This window comes from Bemisia tabaci, chromosome 5 (genome assembly GCF_918797505.1).
Source record: "Bemisia tabaci chromosome 5, PGI_BMITA_v3".
Lineage (NCBI taxonomy): Eukaryota > Metazoa > Arthropoda > Insecta > Hemiptera > Aleyrodidae > Bemisia > Bemisia tabaci.
In genome coordinates, this window is record NC_092797.1 from 28,909,365 (window position 1) to 28,926,299 (window position 16,935).

At 42.9% G+C, this 16,935-nt stretch overlaps 3 protein-coding genes across 4 annotated transcripts in view; 2 read left to right on the forward strand and 1 right to left on the reverse strand.

The window, feature by feature from the left end:
• Positions 1 to 16,935, reverse strand: part of Ge-1 (Enhancer of mRNA-decapping protein 4 homolog Ge-1) — a 51,466-nt gene that overhangs the window by 4,767 nt on the left and 29,764 nt on the right. The window lies entirely within an intron of this gene.
• LOC109035278 (uncharacterized) lies at positions 498 to 3,089 on the forward strand. Its single transcript, XM_019048851.2, has one exon. It carries the CDS (start codon positions 498 to 500, stop codon positions 3,087 to 3,089), a length of 2,592 nt encoding a protein of 863 aa, XP_018904396.2.
• Positions 3,098 to 13,547, forward strand: LOC140224618 (uncharacterized). The gene is made up of 2 exons (XM_072300510.1): positions 3,098 to 10,188; positions 11,390 to 13,547. Exon 1 carries the CDS (start codon positions 3,570 to 3,572, stop codon positions 5,736 to 5,738), a length of 2,169 nt encoding a protein of 722 aa, XP_072156611.1. The 5' UTR covers positions 3,098 to 3,569; the 3' UTR covers positions 5,739 to 10,188; positions 11,390 to 13,547.

Sequence of the window (16,935 nt, forward strand, 5' to 3'; positions counted from 1 at the left end):
AGTTCCCGTCGTCACCCTCTTGGAGAAACACGCGAGCTCCTGGAGGCACAAGTCCACTGCCGAGTTAGCCTATCTGCTTGATGTACTAACTCCTGAAATAAATTGATGAAACTTACACTTGCCTTCAGCATTATCGATCCACCTTTACAGGTCCGATACTCCTCGAAGCATCCAGCACAAATCTCAGCACGCTGCTTGGTACGCTGCCGATCTGCGCTGACTCTCGAGTAAAGTATCGCAGCCCGAACCCAGCACGCCTGCGGGTGCGCTGATAATTCGCGCTGACCGGATATAGGAACCGGGCGGAAATCCAACGGGGGGGTTTTTCTCTAAGTCAAATTCTCACCGTTGAGTGCGATTTTCGGTCGGATCCTCAAACATGGTCCCTCGGGCCGGATACAACATTTGAGCTTGAGCCGGCATTCACTTGACTTACTTAGTGAAATTAGAATCAACTTTCATACGGATTTTGGAGCTTTTGCAAAAGCTATTCAACTATGGAGGAAACAGATGTAGCTGCACGCCTCAAGACACTGCGCCGTCAGAGAGGAAACATTCAGCGCCACATCACGACCTTCACCAAGAAACTTGACGCTTGGAAAGACGATGAATCCACTAGAGACTCAGATTTGTTGGTACAAAGTCTTGAATCTCTTCAAAAAACCTTCGACAAATTCGACTCAATACAGGATGAGATCGAAGGGCTCGAGGAGCCCGTCGATGCAGAAACAGATCAACGGACAATTATGCAGGAACACTACGATATTGCTGTCACACGCGCTCGGAAATACTTACGCGAAATTGTCATAAATACACCGGAACGTGATTTAGGTGTAAAAACGCATGTTTCTACACCCCCTGAATCACTGAGTGGACATTCAACACAAGTCAAACTACCAACTATTTCATTGCCTGAATTTGATGGGTCCTTAGAAGGATGGGCGTCATTCTTCGACCTATTTTCGTCTCTAATTGATCAGAATGAAAAGTTAAATTCTGTGAAAAAACTTTTTTATTTGAAGTCGGCACTAAAAGGAAAAGCCGCTGATCTACTGAAAAACGTCTCTACTATAGAGAGCAATTATCAGCTGGCTTTAGACTTATTGAAAGATAAGTTTGACTGTCCTCGTCGTGTTGCACGTACACATTTTTCGAATCTGCGAGAATATCCAAAATTGCAGAAGGACACGCCTAAAGCCTTGGGTGACCTGGTAGATGTTTTTAGAGTAAATTTGCGAGCTTTAAAAAATCTAGATGCACCCATCGAACATTGGAGCATTCCAATTATTGATTTGATTTTGACGAAAATCGGTGAAAAAACAGCCTATGAATGGGAAATCAAATTGACCGATAATAAAATGCCGCATTATGATCACTTGCTCAATTATTTGGAAAAACGCGCAAACTCCATGCATCTTGCAGGCAAATTGGAAGCCGGTGAAAACTCTAAGTCACACTCTCACCGCAAGGACAGCCGCTTCACCGAGCAAAAACGAAGTGCACTGGTTGTTACCAATGAAAATAAGCAACAGTGCCGCTGTTGTGATAAGGAATTTCACCCCCTTTATCTTTGTCCATGCTTCAAAAAACTTGGGACACCTGATCGAAGAGATTACGCCAAGAAGCTTGGCGCGTGCTTCAACTGTTTGAAATACAAGGTAGGCAACAAGGAAAGCCACTTGGTAGGCCAATGTCCGATAAAAAATAGTACTTGCCGAAATTGCACCGGTACTCATCATACTTCGCTCTGCTTATCCACGAAAAATCTTTCGTCCGAAAAGACACAGCAAAATCACTCAGATCACAGCCAAGATGGGCGGGAGGGGAGCGCACATGTTTCCGGCTCCGCACCCCAAATATCGCTGGTGGCGACCGACGTTGACCACTCCTCAAAAGATTCCGTTCCCACGGTGCTCCTCGGTTCAGCACTGATCGAAATCTTAGGCAGGGATGGTCAGTATCATAAAATTCACAGCGTGGTTGACAGCGCTGCGTCATCATCGTTCATCTCACATGCAGCAGCGCAGAGGGTTGGTCTCAAATACCGACGCACATATGAACCTGTCTCAGGAATTGGGGGAGGCGAGACTGGGGTAAGAGGTCAACTCACTTGCTACATTCGCTCCCGCTTCAACCCTGAGCCAGTGTTGCCAACGGATACGATGGTCATCAAGAAAATAGTTGATTTACCGAAGGCCTACATCACTGAGCATGTACGGCAACATTTCGCACACTTACCACTGGCAGATCCTCACTTCGGCACTGCACGCGAAGTTGAGTTTCTGATTGGCGCCGACATTTTCCCATTCATTTTCACTGGGGAAAAGAAAATGGGACCTTCCGGGACTTTAAGCGCTCTCAACAGCATTTTCGGCTACGTCATTATCGGTAGGCTTGGCAACCGCGCTCACGGTCACCCGGGTCAAGTGGCACTAATTACCACGCCCGGCTCCGGTGAGTCTGCTAACACCGACACCCTCCTTCGAAAATTCTGGGAAATCGAGGAGACCCCGACCAAGGTGCCTGCGCACCCGGATGACGTCATCGCCGAGACAATGTTCAAGGAACAACATTACCGTTTGCCAAGTGGCTGTTATGTTGTACCCATTTTATTGCGAGAGTGCGCTCCGCCACTGGGCGACTCAAAAACACATGCACTTCAGCGGCTCCACTCAATGGAACGCCGACTTGAAAAATCATCGGTGTTAAGCACAAGGTATGCCGATTTTTTGGATGAATATGAATCACTTACGCACATGGAGCCCGTTGCCTTGGAAAATCATGGAAAGGCGGCCTATTATATACCTCATCATGCAGTCTTTCGCGAGGACAGCACCACGACCAAACTGCGCGTTGTTTTTGATGCGTCTCAAAAATCTCGTTCCGGCATATCGCTAAACGACATTTTATACTCAGGGCCGAAACTACAAAATGATGTATTTGATGTCATTACAAGGTTCAGGCTGCATCAAAAGGTGTTTACCTGCGACATTTCTAAAATGTTCCGACAGATCCTGATCAGACCTGATCAGCGCAAATATCAACACATATTCTGGCGTCGAAACGGACAAGTTTTAGAATTCGTTTAGAATACCGTGACTTACGGTCTCACATCCTCGCCGTTTCTCTCACAGCGTGTGCTAGTACAGTTGACAATCGACGAGGGTGTAAACTTCCCCTTGGCTTCAAGGGTTCTTTGCAGGGATATTTTTGTCGACGATCTAGCAACGGGCGCACCCGACGCGAAACTCCTGCTCGAGCTGCAACATCAGATTATTGGGCTCCTGAGAGCAGGCTGTTTTGAGCCCCAAAAATGGGCATCCAACTGCCCCGAAATCTTGAAAAATGTGCCACCGGAACACTGCGTCACTTCATTGGACCTAACTGATATTTCAGCGGCCATTTCAAAAATTCTCGGCATTCACTGGAATGCAAAATTGGACTTTTTCTACTATGTGGTGAAAACTTCAACACATATCATTACAAAACGGAATATTTTGTCACATGTTGCTAGAATATTCGACCCTGTTGGGTTAATTTCGCCAGTTGTTTTTAAGGCGAAGAGCATCATGCAAAAACTTTGGATAGAGGGCCTGGCATGGGACGACCCACTGCCACAGGTTTTGGAGGCGGAGTGGTTGGAGTTTTACAAGGGACTGCCGTCAATCGGCCTACTTCAAATTGAGAGGTGCGTCACCTTGCCTGACGCTACTTCGCACGCCCTTGTTGGCTTTTCAGACGCCTCACAACTTGGCTACGCTGCGGCCGTCTACTTGAGGTCTCAGTCTGACAATGCAGCCAAGGTGTCTCTGATTGGCGCCAAAACACGAGTTGCTCCGTGTAAGACAATCTCGATCCCTAAACTAGAATTATGTGGAGCACAATTATTGTCTACTCTCCTAATCCACTTGAAGGAGCAACTTAGTGACGTCATTGAAATTCATAATATTGTCGCTTTTACTGACTCTCAGGTAGTTCTAGACTGGATCAAAACTTTGCCTTGCAAATTGAAGACCTTCGAAGCCAACAGAGTTACCTACATACTCGAGAGGCTCGAACCATCCGCATGGAAATATGTTCCTTCGGAGTTGAATCCCAGTGACTTAGGGTCACGTGGGTGTTTTCCCGACGAATTAGTAAACCACCCGATGTGGTTTACGGGACCGCCATTTTTATCTGATCCCATAGATGAATGGCCTAATTTTGCTGAGACCACTAGAAAAAAGTCTAGCGTGGTTTTGATAGTGATTAATCCCACCTTTTGGGAACAGTTGATACCGCAATACTCGAACTGGAATAAATTGCAGCGTGTCACTGCATGGATTTTGCGTGTTGCTCAGAACTGGAAACGAACTCCTGACAACCGGGTAAAATCACCGACCTTATCCGTATCAGAACTTAGAGACAGCCTTACATGCCTCATCAAAGCAGTGCAGAGTAAACACTTTGCTGCCGAATTTAAGCTTTTGAGGCAAGGCCAAATGCCGAAAAATTGGGGACACCTGCAACCTTTTGTTGAAAATGATGGATTGCTCAGGGTCGGGGGCAGGTTGCGCAACACGAAATTACCGGAATGCACTAAATATCCGATTTTATTACCAAAAAGTGACCATTTGGTAAATTTACTCATCGATTGTTTTCATCAACGATACTTACATGCTGGACCAAGATTGCTACAATCTCTCTTAGCTCGCCAATTTTGGATTCCCTGCGCTCGCCAAATCATTCGCTCAAGACTGAGCAAATGCCTCCCTTGTTTTCAAGTTAAACCTTCAAATGCCGCGCCCTTGATGGGAGACTTGCCTTCCTGTCGGGTCAACCCTACAAAGGTGTTTTTAGAAGTGGGTCTGGATTTTGGAGGCCCTTTTGAACTCAAAGAACATAATCGGAGAAATCCTAGGAAAACGAAAGGGTACTTATGCCTTTTTGTCTGTATGGCTACCAAAGCCGTACACTTAGAGGTGGTCAGCGACCTCACAACGGAGGCCTTCCTTGCTGCACTCGACCGCTTTGTCGGCAGACGCGGCCTATGCCGCACAATTTTTAGCGATAATGCCACAAACTTCACCGGGGCCAAACGTCATCTATCCGAGCTCTATGAGTTTTTGCTCACGCAAAAGCTGCTTATCGATGACCAACTGGCATCTCGGCAAATTGAGTGGAAATTTATTCCACCCTCTGCCCCACATTTTGGAGGAATTTGGGAATCAGGCATTGCTGCGGCCAAGTATCATTTGAAGCGTGTCATAGGAGAGCAGTCCTTAACTTTTGAACAACTCAACACGGTGTTCGTCAAAATTGAGGCTCTACTGAACTCCAGGCCATTGTGCCATCTTTCCTCTGACGCCTCTGAAATCGACGTTTTGACTCCAGGCCATTTTCTGATCGGCGCCCCCTTACTAGCCGTACCCGAGTATGACTTTTCTGACACAGTAACGAACCGCTTGTCTCGCTGGCAGTTGACGCAAAAAATCACGCAGCAGTTTTGGAAAATTTGGTCAAGAGACTACCTTCATACTTTAATACAGCGATCAAAATGGCAACAACGCCAGGAAGACTTGAAAATTGGCTCAGCGGTCCTCATCGCTGATGGAACAGCGCCTACAAGCTGGAAAAAAGGCATCGTTGACAAACTTCACCACGGGAAGGACGGCATTGTCAGGGTAGTCACTGTCCGAACTACTCGGGGCACCCTGAAGCGTCCGGCCGTAAAAATTTATCCGTTGCCGAACCAGTGAGAGCATTCTCACTCCCACTCCCCCGCTGCCGCAACACATGGTCCCATGCACCGGTTTACTGCGGGATGCAGGACTCACACTCTGCTCCATCTGAAACCCATAAATGTCACTTTACCCACGGTCACTTTTAAGCCTAGTCAAAAAAAGAGAAGAGAAACTACCCTGGACTCCTCGTTTAATTCTCACTCGTCCAGCTCAAATTCACCACGTGTGTGAAAAAGAAGACCTATGATCATCGTCAACGGCTCAGGACCAGCTCAGTACCCACCGAAACGTCCGAGTGTCCTCATCTTTCCTGTGTTTTTACTGTTCTGTGCGCGCTTGTGCGATGGAAAAGTCAAGTTGGTACGAGAACTTCACCTTGCGTAACATGCGAGGAGATTTTGATGTGGACTGGAATGCTTTCGATCAGCCACGCCGAAAAATCACGCTCCAGGAGTGGCGGGAGCGTAACGCAACGTATGAATCCTCAATAGTGCACGAAGAAAACATACTCGACATGATGACGCCCTGGTCCGAAATTGAGGAGCCTCAACCCAATCGAAGTGAAAGTGAACCCAACTCTAGGCCTGTGAACTGGCCATTAACCCCTCTAGAATCGCGACGACTATTTGATGCGCACTGGCCGTTAATCCAGAAATGCCGCCAACGTGACTCACCCTCCGATCAGTTCTCCATTCAAACAGTGAGATCCTCGGAAAGTCAAAACGGTGGAGAAGACAACGCTGAACACCTCATGACAATCAGCGGTAGCCAAGTCGAAGACGCCACATGCACCGCCGGGATCCAACGTCAAGGGAAGAGGAAGCCCACAGGAAGAAAATGCCGAAAAAGACAACAAGCAAAAAGAAGAATGCTTTTTCAACATAGAAAAAAGATGGAACGAAAAGAGAGAAACGGATCGCTGACCCTCTAAAGCTCACATCCGTAAGAAACAAACTCATTATTTGCGAACCCGGACGTGTTCGCGGGCGGGAGGATGTTGAATATTGTATAGAGATTTAAAGAATTTTTATTTCGCACTTTTTTTGTAGTTCAGGCAACTCGGTGGTGGACGGTTGTATCCAGCCCCCCCCCCCCCCTTCTCTCACACTCCTGCCGGGACCTCCGCGTCCCTGCAGCTCCACAAACTCACCCCCACTCTAGCCTTGACTGGAGTGCGCATGCGCTGTGCGCCGAGGCACCAGCCCTTGGCCGCGCCGGGCCCACCCTTGGCCCGTCAGTTCCCGTCGTCACCCTCTTGGAGAAACACGCGAGCTCCTGGAGGCACAAGTCCACTGCCGAGTTAGCCTATCTGCTTGATGTACTAACTCCTGAAATAAATTGATGAAACTTACACTTGCCTTCAGCATTATCGATCCACCTTTACAGGTCCGATACTCCTCGAAGCATCCAGCACAAATCTCAGCACGCTGCTTGGTGCGCTGCCGATCTGCGCTGACTCTCGAGTAAAGTATCGCAGCCCGAACCCAGCACGCCTGCGGGTGCGCTGATAATTCGCGCTGACCGGATATAGGAACCGGGCGGAAATCCAACGGGGGGTTTTTCTCTAAGTCAAATTCTCACCGTTGAGTGCGATTTTCGGTCGGATCCTCAAACAACAATGAAAATGAAGCAATTCATGAAACAACCAAACAAAAAAGTCCCACACCTGTCACCAAAGCTCCGGCAGTGGTCATCAAAGCTCCCGCGCCGGTAATCAAAACTTCCGCGCCGGTCATCAAAGATCTCACCTCAGTGTTTCACCCCAGTGCTGCCAAAAACAATAAAAATAAAGCAGCTCATGAAACATTTTTTTTTTTTTTTTTTTTGAGGTTATTCACGCGATCAACATTAATAATGTTTTTAGCTGTGTGGATGACAAAGGGGAACACTAACTGTGAGGACACTTTTGTGAATTTCGTGAGAAGTAGTGAATGACGCGGTCCCAACCGAGCTCCTTGTTAAACTATCTAACCTGTAACCACGGGGCGTTCGCACACAAGTGCGTAAAGTGCCAGTTCCTTCAAATCGCAGCTATCAAAAGCACCCCCTCTAAGCATAGAGAATGCCCCTCATGCAAAGCACTGATAATCCCAGATAACTTGACTTCAAAAAAGACGGTCCTCACCCAAAATACAACCCTGGGAATGGAACCAAAGAAGAAACCAAAGCCGCAAGATACTCATCCAAGGCAGCAAGCTACACAGTCAAATGGTGAGACGAATAAACCAATTACTACGTCCGAAAAATATCTGATCTAGGTTGGCAGCAACCCACTAAGACCAGTAGACCAACACATACTAAAGCCATAACTCCCACCTCCACCCATAATACATTCAATATATTAACAAATGGAACACCATCAGAAGATACCCCCATCATCAAACCAAGACCCATCTTTCTCAGTCAACCTGACTCAATGTCAGCATTTACTAAATACCTTGACAATCTTGAATGCAAAAATTACTCCTCTAAACTTACCAATGACGGATTCCTAAAGCTCCGACTGGAGACCATCCCAGAGTTCACCAGAGTCCAGGCGTCTTTAAAAGCCGCCGGGAAAGAATTCTTTTACTTCCAATTGACATCAGAAAAGCCTTTTAAAATAGTTATTAAGGGTATCCATGTGTCGGTAACCGAGCAAGAGATCAGGGAAGATCTAGAGGCCAAGGGATTCCAGGTCACTAGAGTCCATAGAGCAGCTAGAAAGGTCAAAGATCCGACACAAGGAGCTGACAATCAGCTCCTCAAAAGGTTACAGCCAACTCAGCTAGTTTTCGTCGACCTGGTTAAAACCGAAGGCGTGAAAGAGGTGCTCAACCTTACGGGTATTTTACATCAGGTTATAAAGGTCGAAGCACCAAAAAAGTCGATCTGGCAGCCGCAATGCAAGCGTTGCCAACGCTATGGACATGTCCAGGCTCGATGCTCACTACCTTATAGGTGTGTTAAGTGCTTAAACAATCATAAATCTTCTGAATGTGACAAAACTGAAAGCGGCGCCAAATGCGTTAATTGCCAACTGGACCACCCAGCTAATTACAAAGGCTGCTCATTCGCCAAAAAAGCCGGTATCAGAACTGCTACGACCAAGGAAACTACCCCCACTCCTCACGATCATCAATATGCTTTTCCCAACCTTGACTTCTAAATTGTTGTGATCAGTGAGTTTGATGAGAGAGTGCAGGATAATACAATGCCAAGATGGCTTGTGTGAGAGGAAAGGAAAAGAGGGTGATGGATCATCAGCATAGACGTATAATACAATCTAGACCGCGCATTCGGAGATTTCAGTGAGACGATAGATAGGCAACCCGCATTGCATGCTAAGTGTACCCAGATAAGAGAAATCTGTCGCCTGGTTGGTCGCCTGTGCCGGTATACGTTGTTATGGTTGTTACTGCGAACGAACACGTGCTGATGCGTAATGGAGAAGCATTTGAAGATCTAGTCAACTTTGTCGTGTAATAATTGTTTTTGCTTTTGTTGTTAATTCATTGTGGTCGTGATCGTGATTTCAATAATTGAAATGAGGTGGAAGTTGTGATCGGTGGTGTTCAAAATGGTTATGTGCTGGGTTGGTGGGTGCTACCACAGAAGTGGGCAAATCCGCTCGAAGCCCGAAACTCAAAGAAATTTGGAAGAATCTAAAGGCAGACTGTTGAGATTTTACAGGTAATTTGCTCTGACTTATATATTGTTCGAAATTACTCCCATAGCTGTAAGGACTGAAGAGTGGCAGCGTTTTTGAGAGTCACAAAACCTCAACCAAACTACAGCTCATTAGGGCGATGTGGCCTAAAATTTGATCAGTGCGTACAATTTTCCTAGATGCTGCTTCAGGAAAGAACTACATATGTAATTCAATCAAGAGAGTTAAAAGGCTTGTTCCTTAGGCCTGAATTTTAGGAACATTATGTAATGTAAAAAAGTCTATGGTAAGTTTCAAAGGGAGAGGGATTCCTTAAAGGCCCATTCGTAAGCACGGTCCTGGGTTGTACATCTGCTTACATCCATGGAACTCAGTTTAATAGATGAAGCCTTTCAAGTATACTCTCAACTATAATAAAAACCCCCTTATTTGGAAATGCGGATGAGGAGCTTGAGAGAAAATTGCAACCTGTTGTTCCTGCATATTAACCATCTGATTTACTCATTGATTGCAATGAAGTTCTCACATTCTTACTTTAAACGGTACAGTAAGGTTCATCATCCTCTTCATTTTAGGTTTCCACAAGATGCAGACAGAGCTCAAAAATGGGTCACTGCAATCCGTGAGGCTGATTAGAAATCTGGGATCAAAAATCTTGGGAAAAATGTTGCAAGGACACCGTCAAAATCCAGCACAGTGTGCGAGATTCATTTTGAGCAAAGGTTTATGGTACCGGGCAATCCCTCTGGACGAAACCATCTGACTTCTAGAGCTGTGCCAACAATTTTTCCTGCCCTTGCAGAGTGCACAGTTAAGGTATGTACTCCTTTATATTCAAGTTTTTTTTGTAAACTGTTTAAATATAAAATCCATCTCATATAAGCTGAAAATGTCTCATTCTATCAAAACTGCATAGGTTTCATGTTGACTTTGACTATTTCCATTAATCAAAAGGCGGTTACGAAAATACCTGACTGAGCAATAAGGCGACAGTTTCCATCCAACCTCTTTGATTGTTTAAAATCATGTCTGTTTTGTTTATCAGCCAAGTTGCTGGCACAATGATTTATACTATCTTGACAGAAAACTATGTACAAGTAATATAAACTGCCTTGAATTCAGGCTGTAGCTTTCAACAGTGTACTCTTCAAAAGCTACAGTTCCCGACCGTAAAAGAGCACCAGGAGACTCGTTTCAAGTTCACTGACCATCCTGACTTCCAGAGCTGTGCCAACAATTTTTCCTGCCCTTGCAGAGTGCACAGTTAAGGTATGTACTCCTTTATATTCAAGTTTTTTTTGTAAACTGTTTAAATATAAAATCCATCTCATATAAGCTGAAAATGTCTCATTCTATCAAAACTGCATAGGTTTCATGTTGACTTTGACTATTTCCATTAATCAAAAGGCGGTTACGAAAATACCTGACTGAGCAATAAGGCGACAGTTTCCATCCAACCTCTTTGATTGTTTAAAATCATGTCTGTTTTGTTTATCAGCCAAGTTGCTGGCACAATGATTTATACTATCTTGACAGAAAACTATGTACAAGTAATATAAACTGCCTTGAATTCAGGCTGTAGCTTTCAACAGTGTACTCTTCAAAAGCTACAGTTCCCGACCGTAAAAGAGCACCAGGAGACTCGTTTCAAGTTCACTGACCATCCTGACTTCCAGAGCTTCCTCCAAAAATTAGGTGGAAACTTGCGACAGGCCATAAACCTGATGCGAGCCTCTCCCAGTAGACTCAGAAGAATTTTTGCTCTATAATGCACAGCCATAAACTCATCCTCTCACTCCCTTGTGATGACTGCATTGATTCCCCCTGGGTTTCTTCAGTGGAAGCTTTCATAAGAATCAAGGCCCAGTGGGTGCCTCCACCCACGATGCAGGTACATTCACAATGTCTCTAGTCTTTAAAGTTCGTGAAATTCAAAATTCACACGAATTAAGGTTCAACTTCCCCTAGGTTTTCACACTGCAGTATTTATATTGCTTTGTTACTTTACGTTTTACAGGAATGTCGCAGTACGAGCGAGAATGTCACAAGGGATGAAAATTTGAATGACTCATACATGACTACATCACTAGGGTGCGTCAAAAAAAATGAAAGTCTGAAATGTTCCGCTCCCCAGGCGGCAATCGATGACGTTTGGTAAAAAAACATGTTTGCCAAAATTTGGGCCAATATCAACCATTTTAAATGGTGCCAAAGGTCAATTTTGTAATGACATTATGATATTTTGGTTTAGACCTCGATTTCGCACAAAAAACTCGATTTTACGCTGAAATCGTGCGTTTACGAGAAAAATGCCAAAGAACTCGACTTGTAGAGGATGAAATTTTACACTAGGAAGACGTCTTGTAACCGATAAAAATCAAATTGAACTAGAAAAACTCAACTCGGTATTTATTTTTTTGGTCCTCAGAATTTCCGAGGTCTTAGAAAGTAGAGGTGTAAAAGACTCATTTTTCACGAAAATAAGTCGAAAGAGGGTGTAAATGAACTGTAGGTAAGTGTTGAGGATGCAAATGTCATCAGAACTTCCTCAGTTTCAAAAAACGTTCCAACTATTTTGCACAATCCTCCAAAAAGTGCACGGCTCGAGAAGCAGGATCGTGCTATAATAGTAAGGGGAAAGAGCGGTTTGACCGGGAAAAATTGCGTAACAAACTTTCCCAATGTAATCGTCATCAGTAGGTCCCCCTGAACAACTTCCTAAAAGTTAAAAATGGCCCGACCCCGGAATACCCCTCAAAAAAGTTAAAATTGAAAATGGCGGCCGTAATAAGAGGGTCCGGGAAATCGGTATTTTAAAATGCTCATTCTGTCTCATCATGTGAGGTATCATTTCCTATGTAATTTTGGTCGCAGATTTCATAAATGAATTCCACAAGGCCCTCCGGCCAAAGGGGGCGCTCTAAATCAAAGGTGGCGGCCAAATGTGAAAGGCAGGAGGTTGCATTTTTTTTTAAATATTCACCGAAGGAACAAGGAAAGTGAATTGTCTTTATTTTCATGTATTTATGGCCGAGAAACTTAAATTTGATGTTATAAATGTATTTAATAAAGAAAAATAAAGGAAACATACGACTACCGAGAGAAACGTAAGCTTAGAAGGGGCCGTGCGGAATTCATTTATGAAATCTGCGACCAAAATTACATAGGAAATGATACCTCACATGATGAGACAGAATGAGCATTTTAAAATACCGATTTCCCGGACCCTCTTATTACGGCCGCCATTTTCAATTTTAACTTTTTTGAGGGGTATTCCGGGGTCGGGCCATTTTTAACTTTTAGGAAGTTGTTCAGGGGGACCTACTGATGACGATTACATTGGGAAAGTTTGTTACGCAATTTTTCCCGGTCAAACCGCTCTTTCCCCTTACTATTATAGCACGATCCTGCTTCTCGAGCCGTGCACTTTTTGGAGGATTGTGCAAAATAGTTGGAACGTTTTTTGAAACTGAGGAAGTTCTGATGACATTTGCATCCTCAACACTTACCTACAGTTCATTTACACCCTCTTTCGACTTATTTTCGTGAAAAATGAGTCTTTTACACCTCTACTTTCTAAGACCTCGGAAATTCTGAGGACCAAAAAAATAAATACCGAGTTGAGTTTTTCTAGTTCAATTTGATTTTTATCGGTTACAAGACGTCTTCCTAGTGTAAAATTTCATCCTCTACAAGTCGAGTTCTTTGGCATTTTTCTCGTAAACGCACGATTTCAGCGTAAAATCGAGTTTTTTGTGCGAAATCAAGGTCTAAACCAAAATATCATAATTTCATCACAAAATTGACCTTTGGCACCATTTAAAATGGTTGATATTGGCCCAAATTCTGGCAAACAAGTTTTTTTACCAAACGTCATCGATTGCCGCCTGGGGAGCGGAACATTTCAGACTTTCATTTTTTTTGACGCACCCTACTACATCACCCACCAAACTGAAGCAAGCTATCATTTGAAAGATTGTTACCTCAGAAGTCATTATTAATTTTTATCATTTAATTGTTAGCATTATTGTTTCCTAATTGCAAATAATCATTTGTCGATTCTCATGTCATCAAGTACCTAATTTTAAGACTGAAAGCAATACATAATACAATTAAGATTACCATGGTTGCTGTAAGAATATATTTTCAAAATAAAAATAAAATGGTTAAAGAAACTCCCCACTATTCCTCATTTCTTTGCCTTCATTCTTCTCATGAGTTTCTTCTTCAGTGGGAAAAAAACTTTAATTTCTCTTTTTCAGGATTATTAATTTTTCCTTTTCATTTCCTTTCAAAGAATTATACCACCTCATAACTACTCACAAAAGTTTCCTTTTATTAATTTCCTCATTTGCTAACAATCCTTAAGAGAAACTATATTATGCTGCACAAATCAGATTTGGATGAATTTATGTTAAAAGGAACTATGTGCACAGGGTTTGCGTGTAACATAGTTCCTTTTAGCATAAATCCGTCCATTTGTTTTTTGAAAATTAGGTTTTAAGGCATTTCAGAGCTTTGATGCGCTGCAACAGACTACAAAGCAAAATTGGTCAAAGAGAGGTAGTAGCTGGAAACATCTTCTCACCCTGAAAATCCTATTATTATTATTTTTTTTTTTTAAATGTCAATGTAATCAGGATTATCCTTTCCTATTTTCCACAAAAATTGAAAGTCTATTTCATAATGCTGCTCCTAAGTGTAAATATTGGCTCATTCTTTCATGCATGACTTCTTACGGACAGCGAGCAAAATTATTATTAATACTAAGAGGAACATCCCAATCTCGGGAAAAAGTTGAAAAATCTGCCTTTTACAGAGAACACAAGTTCATGTGAAAAGCAGTTCGACTTTCCTCTCTTGTTCTTTTTTAAAATTAAAGACAGCTTTTCTCATCACTGGTAGAATCAATTTTATAATGTGAACTTAAATTACACATTGTTTCACCCCCAAGTGTTTCATTTTCTACATTTTCTGGTGAAATAGTTCTTTCCTCCTTCATCAAATGGTCAATCAAGATCACAGTTAAAATATTTGCTAAAAATGAATTTACTTCTTCCTGACATAATAATCTTTCTTTTCTCAAGAATAGTTAATTCGAAGCAGTGAAACCCTCATTACTACGAGAGAACAACTGCGACACTAAATTGATACACGAGTACGAGGCTAATTCATACGTCATTATTGTTATCACGGTCTCGGTACACTTAGCTCGTATATCCAGCGGTATCAACTAGGCTGAAGGCGCGTCTTTACCCCCCTAGCTGTCTTACCTTCCCCGCCTAAAGTCGGGCCCAATGCGCGGTCTAGATTGTATTATATGTCAATGATCATCAGGCAGGGAGCCGAATCATGAGGTTCCGTGAATGATTGATGTTTTGCGACTGTGTGCCGCGAAAATTCGAGTTGTCTCGTGGCTTTATAGGTCGTCAAAGAAATGAGCCCTTCTGAGTCTTCTCACTTCTTGACTGTTATCCAGTAGGTTGATGGCTGCAAAATTTGGGTGATTGCTCAGTCTGGTCACATATTTTTTCTTGAGCTTTGAGATGTATTCTTGGACTGGTTCGATGTTGGCAGTTCGAGCTATTATGTTATTGTTAACGTATTTTGGCATTCCGGAGATCATCCTCAGTGCTTTATTTTGAGAAGTCTGAATGATCTTGATATTTGATTTGGAGGCCGTACTCCAGTGTTGGCATCCATAAGCCCAGACTGGTCTTATTACAGTTTTATATATATGCACTTTATTTTTGTAGGACAGATGTTTCTTTTTAAATAGCCAGTAGAATTTGGTGAGAAGGATTTTGATTTGCTCTTTTTTGGCTTTGATGTGGTTTTTCCATGTGAGCTTCTTATCGAGGTGGACTTCAAGATATTTATATGAATCTTTAACTTGAATAAATTCTTGATTAAGGGTTGGTGGAGGAGGATCTCTTTTTTTGAGTGTATATGTTACTTGCGCACATTTTGGCTGACTTAGATTAATTTTCCAGTCGTGTGCCCAGACTTCTACATCATCCAAGTAGTTCTGCAGAGCCTCTGTCACCATGAACGGGTCTATGTGCTGTTTGGCGAAGTTGGTGTCATCAGCGAAGGTTCCAATTTTGATTTCAGGATCTTTGGGGGTTGGCATGTCAGCTGAGTATATGAGATACAGAATGGGTCCAAGTATGCTGCCTTGCGGCACTCCTGCCAATATGTTGTAGATTTTAGACTCTTCACCTTGTTCTTTGACTGAAAATTTTCTATCAGCTAGGTAGGATTTAATGATTTTGAAGAAGTCTGGGAGCATTTTTTTTACTTTATGGAGTAGTCCAGGGTGCCATACTCGGTCGAAGGCCTGGGATATGTCTAAATACACTGCTCCAAGGTATTCCCCTTTTTCTAGCGCATCAGTGACTGCTTCAACAAATCTGTGTACTTGTTCTATTGTTGAGTGATTTTTTCTGAAGCCAAATTGATAGTAAGGGATGATTTTGTCAACTTCAAGTTGGAGGCGTTTTAGGAGTATCTTTTCCCAAAGCTTGGAAATGCTGGAGAGCAAGCTAATGAGTCTGTAAGAAGATGGGTACTTGAGATCTTTATCGGATTTACCGATCATCATTATAGATGAGTTTTTTAATTTCTCAGGGAAGTATGCAAGTTTAAAGGTTTGATTTATAAATGAAGTTAGAAACACTACTGACTTACGGGGTAGTTGCTTGAGGACTTCATAACCAATATTGTCCTTGCCTGGAATTTTTTTGTTTGGGAGCTGATCAATGATAGCCTTCATTTCCCTTGGATTTGTGGGTTGGAGAGGTGAAGTATATTGGGGGTCTTCTTTGATAGATTCTTCAATTGCCTCGTTAAAGTCTGGGTTGTGGATTACATTAAGTTGAAACACTGAAGAAAGGTGCTGTGCCATTATGTTGGCTTTACTTTTAGGATCATTTATCCATCCTTTTGTTGTAAGTAGGGGTGGCATAACCTGAGGTTTTTTTGTAATTGATTTAGTAAGCTTGAATGAGGAATAATTTGTATCTTCTTTATAATTGATTTCGGATAATTTGGCATTGAATGAATCGTTGGTATAATTTCTTAATATGCGTGATAGTTTTCGTCCTTCCCTCTGATAGTTTGCTTTGTCAGAGGGGTCTCCGGTTCTCAGGTAATGGGATCTAGCTTGTCTCTTGAGTTTTACCTGTGTTTTGATTTCTGCTGGGTAGTATTTAGGTTGTAGTTGAGTTTTTTGTCTTATTGTAGAGTGTGATAGAGCTTTATACAATATTTGGTAGAGGTGGTCGAGCGCTTCATCTAAGTCCTTCGGTGTTTTTAGACGGCAATTCAGTTTTAATTCTTTATCCATTATATTTCGAAACTTGTCCCAGTCTGTTGAGGAATTATACAGTTGTGTTTCTACTCTTCTAAAGATCGAGGATCTTGAGTGGTTTGCTATGATTAACGATAAGGATAATTTCTGGTCCAGACCTTATAACAATAATTTCCCTCCAAACAGACGAATGGGTCAGCACCACAACGAATCCACACACCAGAACAAAGGATTAAGCGACCAACAACAAA

Bases quoted from the DNA above. Each gene is read 5' to 3' on its own strand.
- LOC109035278 (XM_019048851.2), top strand. From the start codon at position 498: ATGGAGGAAACAGATGTAGCTGCACGCCTCAAGACACTGCGCCGTCAG.
- LOC140224618 (XM_072300510.1), top strand. From the start codon at position 3,570: ATGCAAAAACTTTGGATAGAGGGCCTGGCATGGGACGACCCACTGCCA.